The sequence below is a fragment of the Callospermophilus lateralis genome, chromosome 8, assembly GCF_048772815.1.
Source record: "Callospermophilus lateralis isolate mCalLat2 chromosome 8, mCalLat2.hap1, whole genome shotgun sequence".
Lineage (NCBI taxonomy): Eukaryota > Metazoa > Chordata > Mammalia > Rodentia > Sciuridae > Callospermophilus > Callospermophilus lateralis.
Genome location: NC_135312.1, coordinates 40,890,278 through 40,912,502, shown reverse-complemented (window position 1 = coordinate 40,912,502; position 22,225 = coordinate 40,890,278). Strand labels below are relative to the sequence as shown.

The 22,225-nt window shown below is 40.2% G+C and overlaps 1 protein-coding gene across 4 annotated transcripts in view; it reads left to right on the top strand.

Annotated features, from left to right (window-relative positions):
• Kdr (kinase insert domain receptor) overlaps positions 1–22,225 on the top strand; it is a 43,906-nt gene that overhangs the window by 3,830 nt on the left and 17,851 nt on the right. For all 4 annotated transcript variants that reach the window (XM_076865134.2, XM_076865136.2, XM_076865135.2 and 1 more), the window contains exons 2-19: positions 184–277; positions 2,394–2,590; positions 5,405–5,535; positions 5,795–5,963; positions 6,554–6,693; positions 7,261–7,438; positions 8,812–8,926; positions 9,017–9,180; positions 11,152–11,308; positions 12,238–12,361; positions 12,877–12,985; positions 13,843–14,178; positions 16,509–16,655; positions 16,987–17,118; positions 19,561–19,667; positions 20,090–20,225; positions 20,591–20,695; positions 21,938–22,051. In XM_076865134.2, the coding sequence (XP_076721249.2) occupies positions 184–277; positions 2,394–2,590; positions 5,405–5,535; positions 5,795–5,963; positions 6,554–6,693; positions 7,261–7,438; positions 8,812–8,926; positions 9,017–9,180; positions 11,152–11,308; positions 12,238–12,361; positions 12,877–12,985; positions 13,843–14,178; positions 16,509–16,655; positions 16,987–17,118; positions 19,561–19,667; positions 20,090–20,225; positions 20,591–20,695; positions 21,938–22,051 (2,655 nt within the window). The remainder of the gene's footprint in view (positions 1–183; positions 278–2,393; positions 2,591–5,404; positions 5,536–5,794; positions 5,964–6,553; positions 6,694–7,260; positions 7,439–8,811; positions 8,927–9,016; positions 9,181–11,151; positions 11,309–12,237; positions 12,362–12,876; positions 12,986–13,842; positions 14,179–16,508; positions 16,656–16,986; positions 17,119–19,560; positions 19,668–20,089; positions 20,226–20,590; positions 20,696–21,937; positions 22,052–22,225) is intronic.

Here is a 22,225-nt window from a genome sequence, read left to right as displayed (position 1 = left end):
TTCTTCCTGTTATGACACAGCTTGTGAACTTTTACTGAGAATGGTGAAAAGCAAATCCCAGTTTCATACAATGAATTGCTGAAGAGGCCTTTTAAAGTGTAGAGTATGCATTGTTTATGGAAGGTGTTTCCTATTGGGTCTAACTCAATGGCACCTATATTCATTTATTTAATTTGTTTCTAGGTTTGCCTAGTGTTTCCCTTGATCCACCCAGGCTCAGCATACAAAAAGACATACTTACAATTATGGCTAACACAACTCTTCAAATCACTTGCAGGTAAGGATTCATTTTTGATTCAGATTTCCTATGTTGAAGAACTCATTGTTTATCAAGGGAAAAACAATTTCCATTACAGTACAATTATAATAGCATTGTAGTAATTGTTCATCAGTTGTGAGGTTTCTAAGCAGTGATGTAATCATGTAAACCACAATGAAGGTCTTTTCTCAAAAATGGTGTGAAATTTTGCTGGTAATTTTTCTACTACTTTTCAGTATGCATGTATCCCTCTCTTTTTTTTCCTCTCTCTCTCTTTCTGTCTCTCTCTCTCACACACACACACACACACACACACACACACGTCAAAAACCCGTACAGCATCTGGCATATAGCAGACCCTCAATGAGTATTGAGTAAATAAATGAAGTTTGAGAACATAACTTTATAGAATAGAGCTGAAGAAGTAAGAGCCATCCTTTATTTTACTCAGTATGGCTTTTGGACATCTTTTTAGTTCTTCATAGGGACTTTATTTCATGAAAAAATTCTGACGGTAGTAGCAGTTTAACATTAAGCCAGTGATATTACTGAGTATGTGTCCTGTACAGGTCACGGACTTCATGCTGTGGCTTGCTTTTCTGGAATGTCTCTCCTCCCACTGGCTAGTAAGAAGTCATGCTATTGATTTTTGATAACTGGGAAAACAGATCTCTTGGAAAAGAAGAGAGCTTTAAACTTTGCTTTCTAACCAGAAAGCAAAAATAAATAAATAAATAAAATAAAAATAAATAAATAAATAAATAAAAGAAAGCTAGAAGACCTTGTATTGAATGTAGTGATCATTCACAAAAGACCCAGAAGCTTCTCAAGACTGGTATGCTTTTGGCAGAGACCATGATGGATTGAGGCAAGCTTGCCCTCTGAGAAGAGTGCTGAGGTCCACAAAGAATCTTGGGCAGCTGATTGCCATTGCTTCATACTCGCAGAATACCAACTGGTCAACAGAATAACACAGATCTCTTATAGATTGCAGAGTGGAAAGGGTATCCCCCTATTCAGTGGAAGGTCCCTGATGCCCACTCCTTGGGAAAAAAAAACAACAACAACACAGTAGCAGGTGCCATTTCTTTAGCTTTGCTAATTTAAGACATTCCCAGAAGCAAAGGTTATTTAAAATCCACCAAGATTCCACACTCCCCTTTGAAACTCTGAATAAAAATTCCTTAGAGTCTGAAAAAGTCATGGAGCATGTTAAAAGTAACTTCCCTGATAGAGCTACGACTTCATGGAGATTTTGAGTGCATTGAATAAGGTTGTGTTCTTCTTGATGTTAATATTTTCTGTGGGGTCTTGCAGAGAAATGCTATAATAAAATTAATCTATGCTTTAATGCAGTTTTTACTAGGTCCTTACTAAGGTCCTTATTGGCACTTAGTTCCACCTCCTTCCTTCCTAACCTCATCTCTTACTCCCTGCTTTGCCCACTCTTAACTGGTTACTCTTTGCCAGTAAAGGTGACTTTACTCTTCCCTCTGCCTGAAATATTCTTCCTCTCAATTTTTGTATGGCCAGTTTCATCAAGCTCCTTCCTTCCAGGACTCTTTGCGCGCGCTCTCTCTCTCTCTCTCTCTCTCTCTCTCTCTCTCTCTCTCTCTCTCTTTCTATCTTCTATATATTTTGGCATAGTACTAATCCTTATTTTACACAAGAAGCTTTACTTATATTTTAAAATGGACGATCTCCCATTAGACTAAGATTCTATAAGAACATTGATTTTTCTTTTCCATGTTGCTGGGGATTAGACCCAGAGGCTATGGACTATAAGCAGAGGCTTTACCACTGAGCTCCCCCAATCTCCGAAGGCACTGATTTTTGCCTGACTTATTGGCTGCTATATCCCCTGTCCTTAACAATGATTTGCACATAACAGATATTCAATAAATATTTGTTGAAGGAATGAATGTGTGAATTAGTACAAAACTTACGACTCTTGATAGTTGATTCCTGAAGCCGAGTCTATGGCCTCTTGTCATTTGTCAATCTAACTTGTCATTGGTAGGAGGCTCTGAATCTGTCAGGAGTTGATGTAAGTTTGAGGAACCTTTTGTTTTCTTAGAAGCAGCCTCATGGTGTGACATTTCCCATCAATACCTTCCTGGAATTAATTTTTCAGGGGACAGAGGGACTTGGACTGGCTTTGGCCCAATAGTCAGAGTGGCTTGGAGGAAAGGGTGGAGGTGACGGAGTGCAGCGATGACTTCTTCTGTAAGACACTCACAATTCCAAAAGTGATCGGAAATGATACTGGGGCCTACAAGTGCTTCTACCGGGACACTGACGTGGCCTCTGTCATCTATGTCTACGTTCAAGGTGAGTGGTGGAACAGAATTCATTTCCCACGTTAATTTTCCAGTTATTAAACACAATAGGCACAAAGAAGAATCGAGTCCAACAAAAGGCTTGCTCCAAAGGCTGGTTGCCAAGCGGAATCTACAAGATTCTTCTCTCCTGGGGCTTCCTTTGAGAAATGACTCACTGGTTGGGTCTGGAGCTTGGGCCACGTTTCGTTGCTTTTGCCCAATTAGTTCAGCTCTGATCTTTCTTCCTATGGTAAATCTGTGCTCCCCATTGTCTGTGGAGGCTCATAAAAAGCCTTCTGGTGTTTGAGGGAAAAAAGCTGAAATCTTTGAAATCAAGAAAGATTGGAGAGTGAGTTATAGCAAGATTTCTGTGGTGAGATAGGTTATCTACAGCAGTGTAGGAGATTGTCACAAGAATGTATGGGAAAACAACCAAGGGCTCTGGAGTATTTTTGTACATAGGAGCTTTATTTTTTCTGACTTACACTTTATAAAAAAATAAGTTACACAGTTATGTGCAAACAGACTCTACCTCAAACAGTCCTGTGAGGACAGCATTTCTTTTTCTTTTCTTTTCTTTTTTTTTTTTTGCTTGTGTGATTTGACAGAGTTTCACTTTGGGTCTGATACCAGTGACTCACCTTATAATGTAAAATCCAACCTTGCATGTATTTAATATTTGAACACAAATTATGCTTTCTTTTATATTGTGAAAATCAGATACAGTCTTAATTTTCTTGCATCCTAACTAATGAGATACCTATGATACTGTGTCATTTTGAAGAATGTAAGGGTTGCATCATATTTTGTTTGGCTATGCAAAGTATTTATCTCTTTAGTGAAGGATGGATTTTAAAAGACATTTTATTTATTTGTGTACATGTAACTTTACATCCCAGGGGATTTGAGGCAGATGAACATGACTTTAAACTTTTTCCCAGAAGTGACTTTTACAGGACAGGAATTTCTCAGCTTTGGGAAACACCCTGCATATCTTCACTTACATCTCCGTGGTGCAGTGTGATCAGTACCATGGAAGAGTGGAGGCCACATCAGAACAACCTGGGTCACTCCTGCATTGCACAATGTTTGAGAATGATTTTTGCTCAGGGTAAACACAGTCCAAGATAGTGCCTTCCTCCTCCCCTCTGCAGGATTTGAAAGAGGCAGGGCTCAGATCTTGGAGCATTTCTGGCTCCTTTTGATCTGGCAGTCTTGGGAGATGAGACTCTCTCAGAAGATTGTAAGGATTTCCTGCTTTCGGCCTGTCTGGAAATACTACAAGATGAGCCTCTCCCATTATATCTCGTTATTTCCTTCTCCCCAAGTCAGGAAACCTGGAGACATGTGAAGATGCATTTCATGAGTTACAGTAAATATTTTATTTTGAAAGGATGGGTGGTTGTTTGGGTTTCTTTTGTTTACTTCCTATTTTTCGATTACTGAAAATAGAATTGATTTACTGAATAGCTTTAGTTTTACGTCAAAGTATTAATTTAGCTTCCAAAAGTTTCCTCTATAAGCAAGTTATGTAAAATTTCTCAACATGTGGATGAAGCGTAGATGATATTGAACAGCACTGATCCCGGCACTATTTGCATATTCTTGCCTTTGGGTATACCAGTACATTTTGCTTCCTGTCTAAACTTAATGTTCTAAATTGAGCTATCCAAGATTTTGGTCATGAAGCTTAACAATGGGAAAGAATACATTGACTTTAGTATTCCCTAGGGACAGGTCTTTTATGTGCCCCATGGTTCCTACCTTACTTCCTTAGTCTTTGACCCCATTCCCTCCAGCAATGGATGGAGCCAGGAAGTAGGCCCTGGCCTCCTAAGATAATGGCTGTGGCATGTGGTGGGCTAGATTGGCTGCTTTCTGTGCTTTCCAGCTGGGAAGGAAATCAAACTTCTGCTGTTACAGAGAATAAGCTGCTTTTCTCCCCTTTGGTTCAATTAACACTTTCTTCACCTCTGAAAGTGCTCAGTCTGATATGATGGGCATAACAAGATGAAATGTTATCTTTGAGCTTTCAAGCATCATCTTTCTCTCTAGGGAATGGAGTAGGTGGTCTGTAGAGCATTAACATCATATGAATAATGTGTGAGAGACATTAAAATCTTTTTGTTTTTTTTCCTCAGTCTTTGACATTGTGGCTTTTCAACTGTTTGTTATTGGAGATATCAATATCTTGCTGAATCTTAAACCAAATTAAGTAATTATTCAGCATTATTTTATAGAGACTCTTACCTCTAATCTTCACAGTCTTTCAATGTCATATAAAGTATTTCCTTGAATAAAAATCCCTAGTTACTTTCTGTTAACTTAAAGATTTTAAGTGGTTTTCATGGCATTTACATTATTTGCCTAAAGACAGAAGGTGAATTTTTCTTGATATCAGTAAAATATGTATGTAAAGTGTGTAGATTTAACTTTAAAATTTAAACGAAATATGCTTATTCATTTTGAAAAAAAAAAGTCAAATGTCAAAATAGAGAACCTTTAAAATATACTCTACTTATTGATGTTCCTTGTGAAAAGAGTCAGTCTCATTGTCAGAGCTTTCAAATTTTTCACACATGCACTCTTGCACACAAACATGCACACACACACATACACACACACACACACACACCCCTTCTGGAGTATATCTTTGGAGCCAGATATCTCCCAGCAGATTAACCTGTGGACAGCATTACCAGTGTGAAGTGTCATTTCCAATCATTCTCTTATTTGGTTGGAATTTATGAATCTGAAAAGTTTATGAACTTTTCTTCTAGGAACTCACTGATGGAATCACGTTTTTTGTTTTTTTTTCCCCTAGATTACAGATCACCATTTATTGCTTCTGTTAGTGACCAGCATGGAGTTGTGTACATTACGGAAAACAAAAACAAAACTGTGGTGATTCCCTGTCGGGGGTCCATTTCAAATCTCAACGTGTCTCTTTGTGCAGTAAGTTATGTCTTTTCCAATCATCTCTTAGGTTTTCATGATTTCAAACTAATATTAAGATGGGTAACCCATTTCCAATATCCCACCCACAAAGAATTTTAAACAGTTTAAAGAATTTAGGAAGAGCCAAAATGACAATGAATAAGAAAAATCAACTTGCATTTTAAAAAATAAGATGAATTTAGTGATCACTGTCCACGGCTTTTACTTTTGGATTGTATTGGATTAAATATTTAATATATTTTTTTTTATTACCCAGAGGTATCCAGAAAAGAGGTTTGTTCCTGATGGCAACAGAATTTCCTGGGACAGTACGAAAGGCTTCACTATTCCCAGTTACATGGTCAGCTATGCTGGCATGGTGTTCTGTGAGGCAAGAATCAATGACGAGACTTACCAGTCTATTATGTACATAGTTGTGGTTGTAGGTAAGAGGACATTTCCTTCCCATATGATTAATGTCGGACGATAAAGGGTGGTTTTTGCAAGAAGGTTCTGGAGATTAAGGTTTTACAGGGTGAAGGACAAGGGATATTAGGAAATATATTCAATACTAGGAAATATATTAACTCAGGATATGGTGCTGGGCGATTCACTACAACTACCCTTTCCTATCCTATATACCCATGTGCAATTGAGTTTTTCTCTTTTTTTTATCAACACCAAGAATGAAAAAATTATGTTATTTCAGAGCATATTTTATGAGAAAACTCAATATTCGTGGCATTGTTTGGCATCAATTCTTTTAATTGTGCCTGTTTTACGGAAAGTTCAACAGTTTACTAAAGCTGACCCCATTGGCCTAGACTTTTCTATCCACTGGGTTATAACATCTTTGAGATCCTTCAAGGTAATGCTTTGTAAAATCTCCATAAGCCAAGAGCTACCAAGTATTTATAAGTGAGGCCCGTAGGGGAAAATGATATCACACATTTTGTATCACTTTCAAATAAATTTGGGCCAACTTAGAGGTTTCTTTTCCCTCTCACTTTCTGTGTTTTTAATTTGCTTGCTCTAGGGTACAAGATTTATGATGTGGTTCTGAGCCCCGCTCATGAAGTGGAGCTATCTGTTGGAGAGAAGCTTGTCTTAAATTGTACAGCAAGAACTGAGCTAAATGTGGGGCTTGATTTCAACTGGGAATACCCTTCTTTGAAGGTAACACTAACAATTCAAAGCCAGACCTCTAAATACTTTGATAATAAGCCCTGACAAATTCTCCTTAAGAGATAGGACCCTTTCTGGCCAGATGCAAGAGAGCCTTAACACCCACCCACACCCACCCACTCACACACACACATACACACACACATACACACAATCTCTCTTACACACACACACACACACTTTAAGTGCACTGCAGAACACAGCAAACCACAGAAAAGATGCAGTACTAAGAATTCTGTTCCACTCTGCTATCATCAGACTGAATATTCATTTTCACTAGGCGATTGCATGAGTCTCCCTTTAAGGCCACTTCTCCTTAAACAGTGGTCACATTCGCCTGTGTTTTTTGCAGTTCACATGCACCTCCTTTTCACCAGGTGGGTTTTTACATCCTAATTCCATTGCTTCCATTTACGTCTCCTGAATCCCAATGAATTTGTTGTCTACAAGATGTTAAAAGCCCCTGTTAGTAACATTAAATAGTTCAGCTTGATTTCCAGAAGCTGTTGGTTAATGTTATGCTGGGCTTTGGAAGTTTAGGAAACTCTCTTTTCTTAGCATCAGCATAAGAAACTTATAAACCGGGACCTTAAAACCCAGTCTATGCCTGTGATGAAGAAATTTTTGAGCACCTTGACCATAGATGCTGTCACCCGGAGTGACCATGGGTTGTATACCTGTGCAGCGTCCAGTGGGCTGATGACCAAGAAGAATAGCACTTTTGTAAGAGTCCATGGTAAGTTGTGATCTCCTTGGGAATTAAGCTATACCTAGAAAAGTGAGGTAACGGAAATATATTTAGATCACCTAAAGATTTCTGTTTTGTTCTTTCAGAAAAACTTTTGAGCTCTTGCCAGGGAGGTTCTATGACCTAGAGGTCAAGAGCATAGTTTTGGGAGTGGCTTAAAATCCCAATTTTAAAATATGATGAACTAATATTGTAAGTGCTCTCTAAGCATTGCTTGTTACAGTTAATTGTAATTACAATTACTACTACAGTAAGCACAGCATTAGTATCTAAGGTAGTTTTTAAAATTTTCACTTTGCTAGAAAGTTGAGAGGCCTGCTTGAGTAAGAATGAGCTTTGAAATTGGGGCAACTCAGATTCAATGATTTACTGTGGGGCTCTGGGCAGAGATACCACGTGGCTCTGCTTTTCCTTTCAAATCACCTTGACTTTTCACTTATTCTTTTTCATTCATGTAAATTTCTCAGCTTAAATAATTCACATGACTCTCTATTTACAAGCTTTGGAAAGGATTTCAGATTTCACATATGGAAATGCATCAGAGAGAGACAGGCTCTGGCTTCTGCTTTTACTTTTATTAGTTACTATGTAACTAATAAGGAATACTAAGCAAGTAAGTAAGGGCAGAAGAAGGGAGTCCAGGCAGGGCTCACTGCAATAATGAGTTGAGAAAAGGTGGATGACTTGGACATGGGTAGCGGAGGCGAGGGCAGGGAGACATTATCTGATTCTGCCTATGTCTGAAGGGCGAGTCAACAGGACCTGCTGATGGATTCTCTGGCTGGGGAAAAAGAGTGGAAGGTGACATGAGCTTTAGCTTGTGCAGCTGAGGAGAAGGTGAAGCCATCCCTGAGACAGGGAAGATTGAGGAGGGAGTTTGGGGAAACAGGTTGGGTGTGATCATTCAGAGATGCCAGTTAAACATCCAACCGGAGATATTTATTATGTAAACCTAGAACCCAAGAGAAGTCCAGACAGGAAAGAGAAATTTAGGATTATGCAACTGGTGCTTTGAACCTGTAGATAAAGGAGTAGGTCTGAGGACTGAGTCCTGGGGCACATTGACACAGAGAGAGCCTGTGGAGGTTGTCATGGAGCAGAGGACCAGAAGCACCCACAGGGGCCTGGGCTTTGAGAAGCCACACAGAGAAGTGACAATGTTGTGATATTGGGAGTGCACTGGAGGGGAAGGAAAGTGAGTGCAGAGGCTGGAGGAAAACTGGTGCGTGCAGAGAGACTCTGAACTGCAGCACTTGGACCCCAAAGGTCTTCCACTTTTCACTTGAAATGAAAAACTAAACCAAATGCTCATTTATAGTAACTTGACATTTCTGACAACAATTGTTTTTATTTTCTTCTAGCAAAACCCTTTGTTGCTTTTGATAGTGGCACGGAATCTTTGGTGGAAGCCACAGTGGGAGACCGTGTCAGAATCCCTGTGAAGTACCTCGGTTACCCAACCCCTGAAATCAAATGGTAACTATCGCAAGTAAGGACAAAGCGTATTCCACATGAGCGCACACCCTCTGAGTGCACTGATTTCTGGAATTTCTTCCCCTCCCACAGGTATAAAAATGGAAGACTCCTTGAATCCAATCACACAATCAAAGTGGGGCATGTTCTGACCATTATGGAAGTGAGTGAAAAAGACACAGGGAATTACACTATCATCCTTACCAATCCCATTTCAAAGGAGAAGCAGAGCCACGTGGTGTCTCTGGTGGTGAATGGTGAGTCCATTCAGTTTTCCCCTCTGCCTAGGATTTATCAGAGGATGGCTGTGTCTTTCTAAACTGCCAACCCACCGCTCCTTGCTCACTCCTCATGACTGGGCCACTGTATCAAACTGAGGGAGATGGAGCTGAGATGAGACATAGGCCAGGATGCTCTGGCCATGCTTCCTTAAGAAACCATGGACACGAGCTATTTGGTGGTCAAATGCAAGGTTAAAGTAAATGATGCAATTGGTGGTCCAATGCTGTGATGGAAGAATGCCCACAGGGCCAGTTTGCTCCTGTCTTAGGAGATTGCTCGTGTGGTCTGTAGATGAGGAAGACTCTTGAGTTTGGTGTCATGCATCTGTGACGCATGGGCAGATCCCACTCAGAAGGCTTTTGCTGGGTCACACTGATGACTTCCCTGGAGTCCAGGATCTGCCTCTGAGTCTATAAAGGAAAGACAGTAAGCATTTGATTTAAGGAGGGTTTAAATGTTTTTTTCCTCACACTGAAAGATATTAATTACTTGGAGATGGGGAGAAAGGTACTGCCGTAGTCAAGTGAGTATGGGGTGGGGTATGAAGGTGATATGAAAGAGTCTCCTGATTGCTGGACTTCTCAGGACCTTTATCAGGCTAATGAACATTGCCATTCTCCAGGAGGAAAGACCGAGTATTCAAGATGTAATAAATATATCTAAACAGAGCACTTTTTCTCCCTGAGTAAATCTGTTAATGTTTCACTCCAAACATAGTTAGAGAAATGCTTCTCCCTTGTAATTCTTTGTGTTCCTTTCCAACTGATATGCCACATGAAAACTCTAAGATATTCTCAAGACATTAAGGCACTTCCCTGCATGTCCCGATACTCCTCTGTGTGTCTGCTGAACTTGGCCTTCTTTCTTTGTTCAGGGAGTATTTCACAGATAATAGGTTCTAGAAAGTTGCTTAGCATCCGCCTGGGTATGGGAGATTGGGGAAGGGAGAGAAACTGGAAAGCTGATAAGAAGGACAGGAGAAGGAAGTGATCAAGCACACACACAAAATTAACAGCAAATAACCTCATATTATCAATTCATGAAGTCACTAGACACTTGATCAACCCCAGCATTTACCCTGCTATATGAAATAAAGGCAAAAAAAGAAGCCAGGTTTTGAGAGTAGAGAGGAAGGAGTGAATCTTTATAGCATGATCCCTGTGGCCATCAGCCTTGGGTTCCATTCCCTTTCTCTGGGACAGGATTTAGGTGGACTGTGATAATAAGGTCATAGTTTTACATTCATAACTTTGGAACTAAAAAAGAATGAAAAAAAAGAAGGGAAGGAGGAAGGAAAAAAGTAAAGGAAGGAAGGAAGGAGGGAGGGAGGAGAGGGAGAGAGGGAGAGCAGGATGCAATCTAAGGATTTACAACTTCCTTTCTAATGTGGTGGTTTATCAGTGTTTGGTTTCAGAAGTGAGAGTGTCTGGGTTTGTGCTGGGTTTGGCTGCCTATTTGAATGGGTGACCTTGGGCAAGTCCTTGAACTTTTCCATTTTCTTTTCCTCATCTGTAAAGTGGGAGACAGTAACAGTGGTTGTGAGGATTAAGTGGATTAAACAGTGTAATGCACACGCAACAATGCTTGGAACATAATCAACATGTTTACTATGTTATTCTCTTTTCTTTCTGTAGCCTTGCTCTGATCTTGTGAGATTGGGAAGACAGGGAGAACTACCTCTGAAATGCAGATGAGACAAATCAAGACATAGGGGTGTGAATCTTGCCTAAAGCAGCGTCTTAGTTTTCATTACTACTGGTTTATTGTTATTAGTATGAGTATCACCAGAATTCAAAACTTCTGTTTTCAAATTTAGATGTTCTTTCGAAAAGAAAGTGGAGGCAAAATCCAATGCTTTAAAAAAAAGATAGCTTCAATAGCTGAAATTCTTTACTTTTATTCCCCAGAAGTGATTGACAGTTAAAAATTGTTTTTCCTATCTCCAGTCCCACCCCAAATTGGTGAGAAGTCCCTGATCTCTCCTGTGGATTCCTACCAGTACGGCACCACGCAAACCCTGACGTGTACCGTCTATGCTGTTCCTCCCCCTCGTCACATCCACTGGTATTGGCAGCTGGAGAGAGAGTGCTCCTACAAGCCCAGGTGAGTAGGGCCACATGCTCTATTTCCCGCCAATTTGCCTTTCTTATAGCCAAGCTATGCCATGACTCCATTCTGCATGGAGGAAACTGTCCCTAAGCAGGCTCCTCTAATGGAACTTGGAATCTCCTTTCATCCTTTCTGTGTTAAGTTTTAGCAGATATTTTGGCTTAGGGCATCCCAACATGTGATTAGCTAGTTCTCTTTTCTTGGTCCTGATATGCACTTCTCCAAAAGCAGTTATTTGCTCAGTTTGCTAATTGCCAATCTTTGGCTTTTCTTCTTCTGCCAGTCCATGGGAGACCACCACTGCACTCCCTCTTATCTGAGAGAAGGTCCATCTCTCAGAGGAAGTGCTGATGGATGGGAGGCAGCGATAAACCTAGCTCAGCCCTCAGAGCCTCAGGTCCAGCTTATCAAGTCCCAACACAAATCCAGACATCCTTAAGGAAAAAAAAAAACCAAAAAACAAACCAACAACAACCAACCCACCACCACCCCCAAGAAGTCCACTTCCTGTTGTTGTTTTTGAAATGGCCACTACTAGTTTCTTCCTCAGCTGCTGGCCATTTCCTACACAAAGGCCATGGTCCCAGCAAGAAATGACTTTAAGAAGCCCGATGGCTTCTAAGTTTCCTTACCTTCCTTTGAACTAAATTAGCCTGAATTGTCTTGTCGATCCAATTTATGAATGGAGGTTTGTTCCCAGAATAGCTCTTCCCTCCTGTATCCTGAATGAGTCTACCTAAGACCTTTTCCTTCAATGCCGAGGCCTATTTTTAATTGGCGCCAAGTCTTGTAAAGTGGTAGGCTGCATGGAAAGTTATTTCTAAGAACACAGTCACCAAAGTCTGACCCTTTTCCTTACTATTTATTCAAATAAGGAGGTTAAATCATAATGTATCTGTTATCTTTTTTTTTTTTTTTTGTAGCCAATCTGCCTTAATGACAAACCAATATACTTGTAAAGAATGGAGAAATGTGGAAGACTTCCAGGGTGGAAATAGAATTGAAGTCAACAAAAAACAATATGCCCTCATCGAAGGAAAAAACAAAGTGAGTTTGAAGTTCTTTAACTTGAAAATCTCCTTATCTCTCTTTATTGGAAGGATGGTATGATAATATGTGAGGCATATTGGAGATTAATAATCCAATAGGTAGATGGATAATAGCATATGAAGTCAGTTTCAAAATACCATTGACTTTTGGTGCTGCCATTAGCTAACTAATAACTTACCAGAAAAAAAAAAGAAATATGAATGCTATTTAATTTATGCACCTATTGTGAAGTGATTTCAATTTTATAGATATGAGAATGAGAAAATGGGTATATTAATGATGTGTTATATTAAAACACATCATTAACCTAATGATTTTCAAACACTTTTGTGTAAAATGTGAGTTACACATCTGCATAATTATAATTGCTTCCATTTGAGGGTGGTCAGTGTGGTAGTGTGAATGGAGTGGGCAGGTCGTAGCAATTATGTGGACTGCTGAACTTTAGTCTGAATACATGTGCACAAACACAGCCTGCATTGTTTATGGCCTGGGAATTGTTTTCTCCACAGACTGTAAGTACTCTTGTCATCCAAGCTGCGAATGTGTCAGCTCTGTACAAATGTGAAGCCGTCAACAAAGCCGGCAGAGGAGAGAGGATTATCTCCTTCCACGTGACCAGTGAGTACTCCTCTCTGGAGGGTGGGTTGGATCACTCACCACTCACAAGTGGCTATTAAATTTGAAAATTTCTCTTGTCCTTGCCATTCATGTGAGAGGTGTGTGGTGGGGAGAAGGCTTGGTGGGATCTAGAATTGGTGCTTTTGTTTACAAAGGAAAACTCAGGTTTTGTGAAGTCAGGGCTATGTGAAATCAGTTCGTACACCTTCACTGGAGAGAAGAGTTTCATGTATGCTTCAAACCACAAGCTGTGTGCCATATGTAGGTCACCTCTCATGCTCATCAGAGTCTCACACAATGCATGGTTTTCTAAGGTTCAATAAATATTGGTGGGTTTGCTGTGAACAATTGCTGGGGTTGGGGTTTCTGAAAGCCATAGGAATGACATGGGAACAGTACTGTCCAATGCTTCTGATTTTTGCCTGTGTCTCCTAGGTTTAGGAATAAAACTTAGCTGACTGTACTGGATAAAATATTTTGGTCTGGGCTAATTAGTTGGGATAAACGTAGCTTTATTGTCATTGAGTGTTGTGTGTTAATAAGCAACTGACTTTTAGAATTCCATGATAGATGATTGGATAGTCTGCTTGGGTTTTTCTTTTTTAATCTTAAGAGCTGTATTTAGAGCTCAAAGTGGAAATGTGATATATATATCTGGGGAATTAATTTGCATTTCCAGATAATAAATTTTGGCACCTGAGTTGTCCGGTTTGGTTGTCTCTCTATAGTAAATCTTCTGAGACTGCTAGAACTTAACTTCACTTGGCACTTTATCATGATTTGAAGGCAGCAAGAAGAGGGTAGAATACTGTACCAAGTGAAGCCACCATCCTCTAACTATGGGCTTTATATTTCAGAGGGTCTCGAAATTACTTCACAACCTGCCAGCCAGCCCACCGAACAGGAAAGCATGTCTCTGTGGTGCACTGCAGACAGAACCACATTTGAGAATCTCACATGGTACAAGCTCCGCCCACAGGCTATCCCCACAGGAGAGCTGCTCACACCTATTTGCAAGAACTTGGATGCTCTTTGGAGACTGAATGCCACCGTGTTCTCTAATAGCACAAATGATGTTTTGACCCTGGAGTTCCAGAATGTGTCCTTGCTGGACCAAGGAGACTATGTCTGCTCTGCTCAAGACAGGAAGACCAAGAAGAGACAATGTGTGGTCAGGCAACTCACAGTCCTAGGTAAGAGTCAGCTCTGGATCATTGTCCCAAGTCAGCAGGAATGCCATAAAAATAGTGCTTTCAGGTGCTGTGGGAAGATCATTGTCCTCTAGAAGCTTGTGAAGTAGACTGGTACACACTGAGTCACTGAAAGACCTCAAGGCAGAACAAAGCTAGTAATGAGGAAGGGATATATTAAAAAGAGAAGATAACATAGCTCTTTGTAGCCTTATGATGGGGGAACTCACTAGAGTCTGCGAGGGATTCGCTTGAACCAGGGAACTCTCTGCCTTATTCTTGGGCATTTACTTATTTGAATCAACACATTTGTTTATTCAACACTATGAGCCAAGAAAATGTTAGAAGTTGGTTCTGATGGCCAAGATGGACAGGATGAGAATGTCAGCAACCATGGACAGTCATAGCACAGTGAGCTCTCTCCGTGTCCAAGAAGATAGGGATTGATCCCTGTTTTGCATTCTGCTGGAGCTCTAGTCACAGAATACAGTGGCATATACTAGCTGCTCACTGAGATACCTGCTCTGTGGACACTGATGATGGTTTGAGTTTAGACCTAGTAGAGTCCAGGAGGGGCTTTCTGTTCACTGTCGGTACCTCTGAGGCATCTTATATGGTCCTTGAGGACAGCTCAAGGTCAATAAGATGATATGATACTTTGGGTGACCAGAAAGCTTTGTAAATTTCTAGCTGGAGCTGCTCTGTACAGCTTATTTAACCTTGTGCTTTACCTGAAAGTTGGACAGCCATAGCTCTGTCGCTGGGGAAATCAGGTGAATTTGGAGAGTTTCTCCATGCTGTTTCTTTCTATTTTTTCCTCCTTTTAGTGCCCCTTTCCAGTGCCTAGAATGAATGTGTTACCTCTCTCTTACTGTTAGGAAAGGGAATTGCACAGGTAAACTTAACTATATGAAAATTTTAAAGGAATCGTATCTTGCTCGGGGATTTGGTATATTTTTTTTTAGGAGGCATCTTCAGATAGATAGTCATATGATTTGCTGGTTTAAAAACTCAGGTGATAGAAGAAAAGATGTTAAGGGATTAGATCATCCCCATAGCCCTTGAAATCATACTACACACATGACCACGCATTTTCTGTTGTCATTGGTGGCTGGACTGGTTTCAAGTTAATGAAAGAAATCAGAAAGAGATGTGAAGAAGGTTCCTGGCATTGCCCAGGAAATATGAGCTCACAGTTAGTGGGTTTGCTTCTCTAAGGATGTCCAAGTCACTATCCTGAAATCTATTCTTAGAAATAGATTGGAGTCCTGTACATTTGCTCCCATGTACTGCACTAAGATAATCTCGTTTTCTTAAGTATTGGAGTGGATTCTTCCAGCATGATTCCTTTTGATGTTCATTTGTTTTGGACAAGACAATTCCATAGCACATGGACAATTTAAAGGGAAAGGGTTAATCTAATTTTTTACACTAGAAAAAATTTTCTATCCTAGAAGAATAGTCAATCAAAGGGTAAACAAATTCAAATTAAACACCAGAAATAAATCAAAATGACAGGGAATGAAAATCCTTTCTCAATAAATAACATTGAATGTGAATGGCCTATACTCATCAATGAAAAGACATAGACTAGCAGATTGGATTAAAAAATAAGACACTGAACAATATGCTTTTGTTATATATTTAAATAAAAAACAATCATGTGCTTTAAATCCCTGTCTTTCCTCAGGATATTGTTCTTTTAGTTTGTGTTTTAATGGAAATAGCATTTGACTTTTAGGTTTACTAGGTTTTGTTATTAGTTCATCTATTTACTTAGTTATAAAGACTAGAACAAGTTGTTTGAACCACTGAACTGTAGTTATTTCAGGCTACTGAATACTCAATCATAAAATGGATAGTATAAATAAATATAGTTTAGTTTATTCTATAGTTACAAACTACATATAGTGTATATATAGTTACAAATAGTATAAGCAAATTATGTAAAAATTATCGGACAGATATTAAGCATTCGTTGTGGGATTACACTGAAGTCTGGTAACTTCCAAGAGAAAACAATGGTGGCCTTCTAGGATATCATTGGCCAGAACTTTTGTGAGAGGGGAGTTTTGCATGGGGAAATCTAAAAAGGTGCCCCCGTGTGATCTCCAGAAAGAATTGCTAAGGCGAATGTTCAAAGACATGCAGTGATCTGTCCGAACTGAACTTATTTTACTTGGCTTTACTCAGTGAACCAGCAAGGGGATCATCAATTTCTGTGTATTTTCAGCTTAGTAAATCAACAAGTTGCTCTTTAGCCGTTCATTGATACTCAAAGTATTCCAAAAGTTATGACTACAGGTTCTCTGGTTTTATTTTTATGTGCACAGAGCGCATGGCACCCATGATCTTAGGAAACCTAGAGAATCAGACGACGAGTATCGGTGAAACCATCGAAGTGGCCTGCACAGCATCTGGGAACCCCCCTCCACAGATAATGTGGTTTAAAGACAACGAGACGCTCGTAGAAGACTCAGGTGAACAGAATCTGCGTATTTCTTTGGTTATAGAATTTTCCAGGAATGTTGCTTAACACCCATATTATTTCTTGATTTAAGTTAGACAGAAAAGCAGTGTTAGTGTCCCTGGTCTGGCTCACTTCATAGACATGGAAGCAGAGTCCTGGGAGCCTTGCCAAATTCTCCTGGAAGCCTCATGGGAGATGAGTTGGCACTGTGTCCTGTGGGACTCTTCAGGGTTAGAGAATAACCCAAGATGAAGGGCAGCATGTGTATTTAAAAAAATTTTTACTGAGCAACTCCATAGATCACATCATTAAAAATAAGAACTCTTTCCATCCTCTCTTAGGCATTGTGTTGAAAGACGGGAACCGGAACCTAACTATCCGCAGAGTGAGGAAGGAGGACGAAGGCCTCTACACTTGCCAGGCCTGCAATGTCCTTGGATGTGCCAAAGGGGAGATGTTTTTCATAATAGAAGGTCAGTGTGAAGTCATGGGCTCATTACAAGATTTGCTTGTGTGTATGTGTTACTCTCATAAACTTTGGGTGGGATTACTAGTGGTTGATTGTCAGTGTTCTTTGAACAAGCTGAGTGTCTCTTATTCAAAATGCTTGGATTTTTCAGTCTGGAATATTTGCATATATGTGTGTGTGTGTGTATAATGTGTATACACACATATAAATATATGTAAAATAGATAATCTTGGATGAGACCCCAAACTAAACTCAAAATTCATTTCTATTTCATGTCAATCTCATATACATAAGTTGAAGGCAATCTTATACAATCTATATTTAGTGTGCCTGTGTTTTCAATGAGACCCATCAGATGAGGCTGAGTGTGGAATTTTCCTCTCTTGGTATCATGTCAATGTTCAAAAAGTTTCATATTTGGGACTTTTGGGTTAACGATGTTCAACCCGTGCTTTGTAAATTTGCATCAATATATATTCTTTTAACAGAAAACATAATGCTTTTTTGCATTCTTCTTGTATCACATTTCTTATCCCTACAGTTCCCCTTGTGGAAAAAGTCTTAGCCAGGCAGGGTTAATTCATGGAAATGATACCTCTGCATTTACATGGAAAAATGTTAGAATTGCTATCTAATCCTGAAGATCATTGCTGTCCACTAAGTTGCAAGGGTGCAGAGTTTTCATTGGACTAAGGATAATCAAGATGCACTTGCAAACAATAGACCTTTGCTTTTCGAAATGGAAAATGTTGGGTTCTTAAGTAAATATGGATGGAAACCTGGGAGTGATGTGAAATCCGGCATTTTCTCAGTTAGGAAAAGTAATTTGTGACAGTACTTTTTCTTAAGCCGTGTATTCTTGTGCCTTTTTTGGAACCCACCAGGGGAACACGAAACTGTACTGTGTACGGGATGAAGTAATGGTGTAGCAGGATGGTGACAGGAGAGGGACTAAGGGGTTTCTATGAACTCATCCTAACTTGTCTCTGGGTCCCTTTAACTTGTCAGGTCCAAGCACTACATCTAGACATATGGACATATTTTCGAATCTGTAGGTTTATTACTGTTTCATAAACTGCACTTGCAAGTAAAGATCTCAAAGGATGTGGTGATTTTGTTGCTCTCAAAGGAATTCAAGTTCTAGGGTGGCCTTGCTGTGCTCTGCCTCCCTGTATCAGCTATCTGCAGCTGGTTACAGATATCTACTAGCGAACATTGGCACAGAGATCACAGGAGCTTCTTACTGCAGAGAATGCCAAGGAAAGGAGAGGTAGATGTTCAGTACCCCTGCTAGGTTCCCAGATGTTAACAGAAATACTGATGGTACACATCTACAGGCACTCGAAATCTTTGAAGTCTCTGCTTTCTCTGAACAGATGGATCTTAAATCTTTGTATGTGAATGTGGAACCACTTCCTTAGGACCACTAGAGAAGCAAAGCCTACTTCTAGACACTTGGGACTCGTGTCCCTTGAACTCTTATTTTGCCAACTAATAATTACTTGTGGACCTTTCCCACAGTTTGCAGCCTAATTTGAGCCACACCACTCTTGGATGGGAGACCCCAAGTGATAATTGCTTCCTCATCACTTCTTCACTAATCACTTGTAGTCAAGGGCCTCCTTCTGCATTTCATTTCTTCCAATTGGAACTACCCCCTGGAGCCCGGAGCATCGGTAGCTTTCCTGTCCACATTGAACTTTTCCTTTTCTCTTTCCTTTCACAGGTGGTTTTAAACTTCTCTTCCTAGGTGGTGTGCTCTTCTCAGGGCTCTCTTTTCCTCGCTCAAGGTCCCGCTGTGCAGGGGGCAGGAGAGTGTAATGGTCAGCTCATGTTGGACCAACCTGGTTTAACTGTTGACTGGCCCTCTGTCTACTGCCTGTGTACTTACAGTCAAGTAGCTTAACCTCTCTGATCTTTTCTTTTTTCTTCTGAAAACTGCAGGTTGTTGAGAGAATTAAGTGGAGCAATATATTTAAAGTGCAGAGTAGGTGCATGGTCACAAGTAGCCCTCCGTTTAAACTTCATTTATTTCCAAATGTGGTTTCTTAAACGATCTATTTTCAAACTTCGTACACATCAAAACATTGACTTTCAGCAAAAAATCAGACTTTATTATCCCCCAATGAAAGCACTTGCCTTCCCTGTAGAACGTCATCTGTTTTCTTCCCATCAAATAATACTTTCTCCAGCCATATTCTGTGTGTGTCTTTTAAGACATTTGTACATCTATCCTTAATTATTTTAGAATTTTATTGCTGGAAGTTTTCATGAGCAATGTTTTTCAAGCTTTAAATTTTCCATAGAATGCTCTAGACTCCATGCAACTTCAGGGTGCGTGGTTATTTCTCTCTAGGATTCTTCAGAATGGATGAGCTTGAGATCTTGTCTTTTCCTACTGAACCTTGTCACCAGCTGTTGACACTCATTCAATTGTGTCTCCCAGGTGCCCAGGAAAAGACCAACTTGGAAGTCATTATTTTAGTAGGCACTGCAGTGATTGCCATGTTCTTCTGGCTACTTCTTGTCATCGTTCTCCGGACCGTTAAGCGGGTAACAAAATAATTTCCCTTCTGTCCCATGCATGTTGGTTTTCATGATTAATGAAAGCTGACTGGGGTTCTTTGAGTTGTTTCTTCCCATTGTTATTGGCTCAATGGGCACATTTTTATTTCAATACAATAACATTCTTGCCCATTTTCTTTGGCTAGACCATTGGGCATTAATTGATAGAAGCCACTAGAGGAGAGTTGGGACTGTCTAGCGTAATTAAGATTTGAAAACTTAATTCTGCCCTCATTTGGGGAGAGGAGGGGACACTGGCAGCAGTATGATAATAGGACGACTCTGAAACTCCAAGAGTTTTATTGGAAAATGAGACATCAGGAATGAGGCTCCTATTAAACAACAATAATCAGTACACAAAACAACAGGGTGTGTGTGTGTGTGTGACTGGGAGGGTTGATGCTTTCCAGGCCAATGGAGGGGAACTGAAGACGGGCTACTTGTCCATTGTCATGGATCCAGATGAGCTGCCCCTGGACGAGCACTGTGAACGCCTGCCTTATGACGCCAGCAAATGGGAGTTCCCTAGAGACCGGCTCAAGCTAGGTGCGTTTTCAGTTGATATCAGTTTTGACATTGGGTTTACCAAGCCATCTTGTCCTCCCTTGGGATGAAGACAAACCTAGGCTATTTAGATGTCATCTCGTTCAGAAATATTAATTCCACCTCTGGATTTTGGATAACCGTCCCTTTAGCCTCATAGAGGGAGAGTCCCTGTATAACCAACCAAAGCAGGACCCTTGGAGAGGGAGTCGTTAAATGACTGACTAAGCCAGGACAAGGGAGTGAACTGGATTGTCCATGTTAACCTGGGCTGTCTGATCACACTATCGAGTTGGAATCTTTGCTTGTGGCTTTGGTGCTATGATAATCCCAGCCCATTTTGTCATTGTCATTGCTGTTGTTTTTAGGTAAACCTCTTGGCCGTGGTGCCTTTGGCCAAGTGATCGAGGCTGATGCCTTTGGAATTGACAAGACAGCAACGTGTAAGACTGTGGCCGTCAAAATGTTGAAAGGTAAAAGCAAAATCATATGGTGATGTATCTGTGGCAGCCTGTTGTTACATGATGTAAGGCTTGTATCAGTGGCTCTGTGCTTATGTGGGCCAACTGGCAAGCATGAAGCCAGCCTCTTTAACACCTTTGTGCAAGTTGGAATAAGTTTCCCTCCTTTGTAACCTCATGCCAGAGTGCATGACTAGCAAGCGAATTTGGGGATGGAGTCACCCATCGTGCCTGGAGCTTTCATACAGGGCTCAGCTGGTACAATTATTCGGATGATTCTGGGTTATGAGGAAAAAAAGTCTGTTTATATTAAAAATGTTTGATACATCATGGTGTAAGATAATTATAGACCCTCTAGAAACAAGGGAAGGAAATTTGATATCAGTAAAAATAGTGGAATGCAAAAACAACATGTTCTCTAGAATTGGAAAATATGTAAAAGAACTTCACACATAAAACATAATTTGCAAAGTAAAAATGGTTATGCAAAGGAATAAAGGATTATGGTTATTCTTTTAAAATTATTCTTTTAAAATTAAAAGCTTCGTAAGGAATTGTTCATCCTAATAGTAATGAATCTCGTCTGCCATTTTGACTTGGGGAGGGGATGCTTATGAAGTTTTTATGCTTCAACTGTGATGTGCTTTCATTGACGATGATCGTGCTACTGACCCTCTTCCAGAAGGTGCCCTCTCTTTCCCTATGCCTTTCCTCTACTGGTGAGAGAGGTATGTAATTTTTGAGATGGCTCACCAGGCCCTGAAATGCAGACCATGCCTGTGAATTGGAGGGACATGCAGCTGTCCATCCAGGATCAAATGCATAGTATTAGCTCCATCAGCTTCATGTGCCAACTGGCCTTACTAGCTGGCCCTTCTTAAGTGGCTTATTGGCACATGGGAATAATGAATGCATGGCAGCAAAATGACCAGGCCTTAAGAACCACAGTAATCCTGGAACATCAAAATCCAGTTTTGTACAGTTAGAGAATCTGGGCACGATTCTGTGGCAGACAGGTTCTCTGCTTCACAATACCAAACATTCTGGACTCACTTAAAGTAAGAAATTGATTTGGAATTAGGAAATAGAATGTACACTTGATTTTTCAGAAAATGTGCCTGATCTCTAAATTAGGTTACAGTTATATTACCCAGAGAGGGTAAGTTGCATAATTGCATGTACTGGGGAGGGAGCATCAGTTATCCCAATGTATTACCCACATGGATGATTTTCCTCTTTATCCTGAATTTGTAGAAGGAGCAACACACAGTGAACACAGAGCCCTTATGTCTGAACTCAAGATCCTCATTCATATTGGCCACCATCTCAATGTGGTCAACCTTCTAGGTGCCTGCACCAAGCCAGGAGGTAAGTACCTGTGGATGGTTCTGGATGGCCGATTTTGACTCATGCTTCTCTGCTAGTATTTGAGGGAAATGATCACTACCCACGGCCCTGATTTCCTTAATTTAGAGTACTTTGCAGATTCCTGGATATACTTAACATTTCACAGAAATTTAATGAGCCTAGTAATTAAAATAT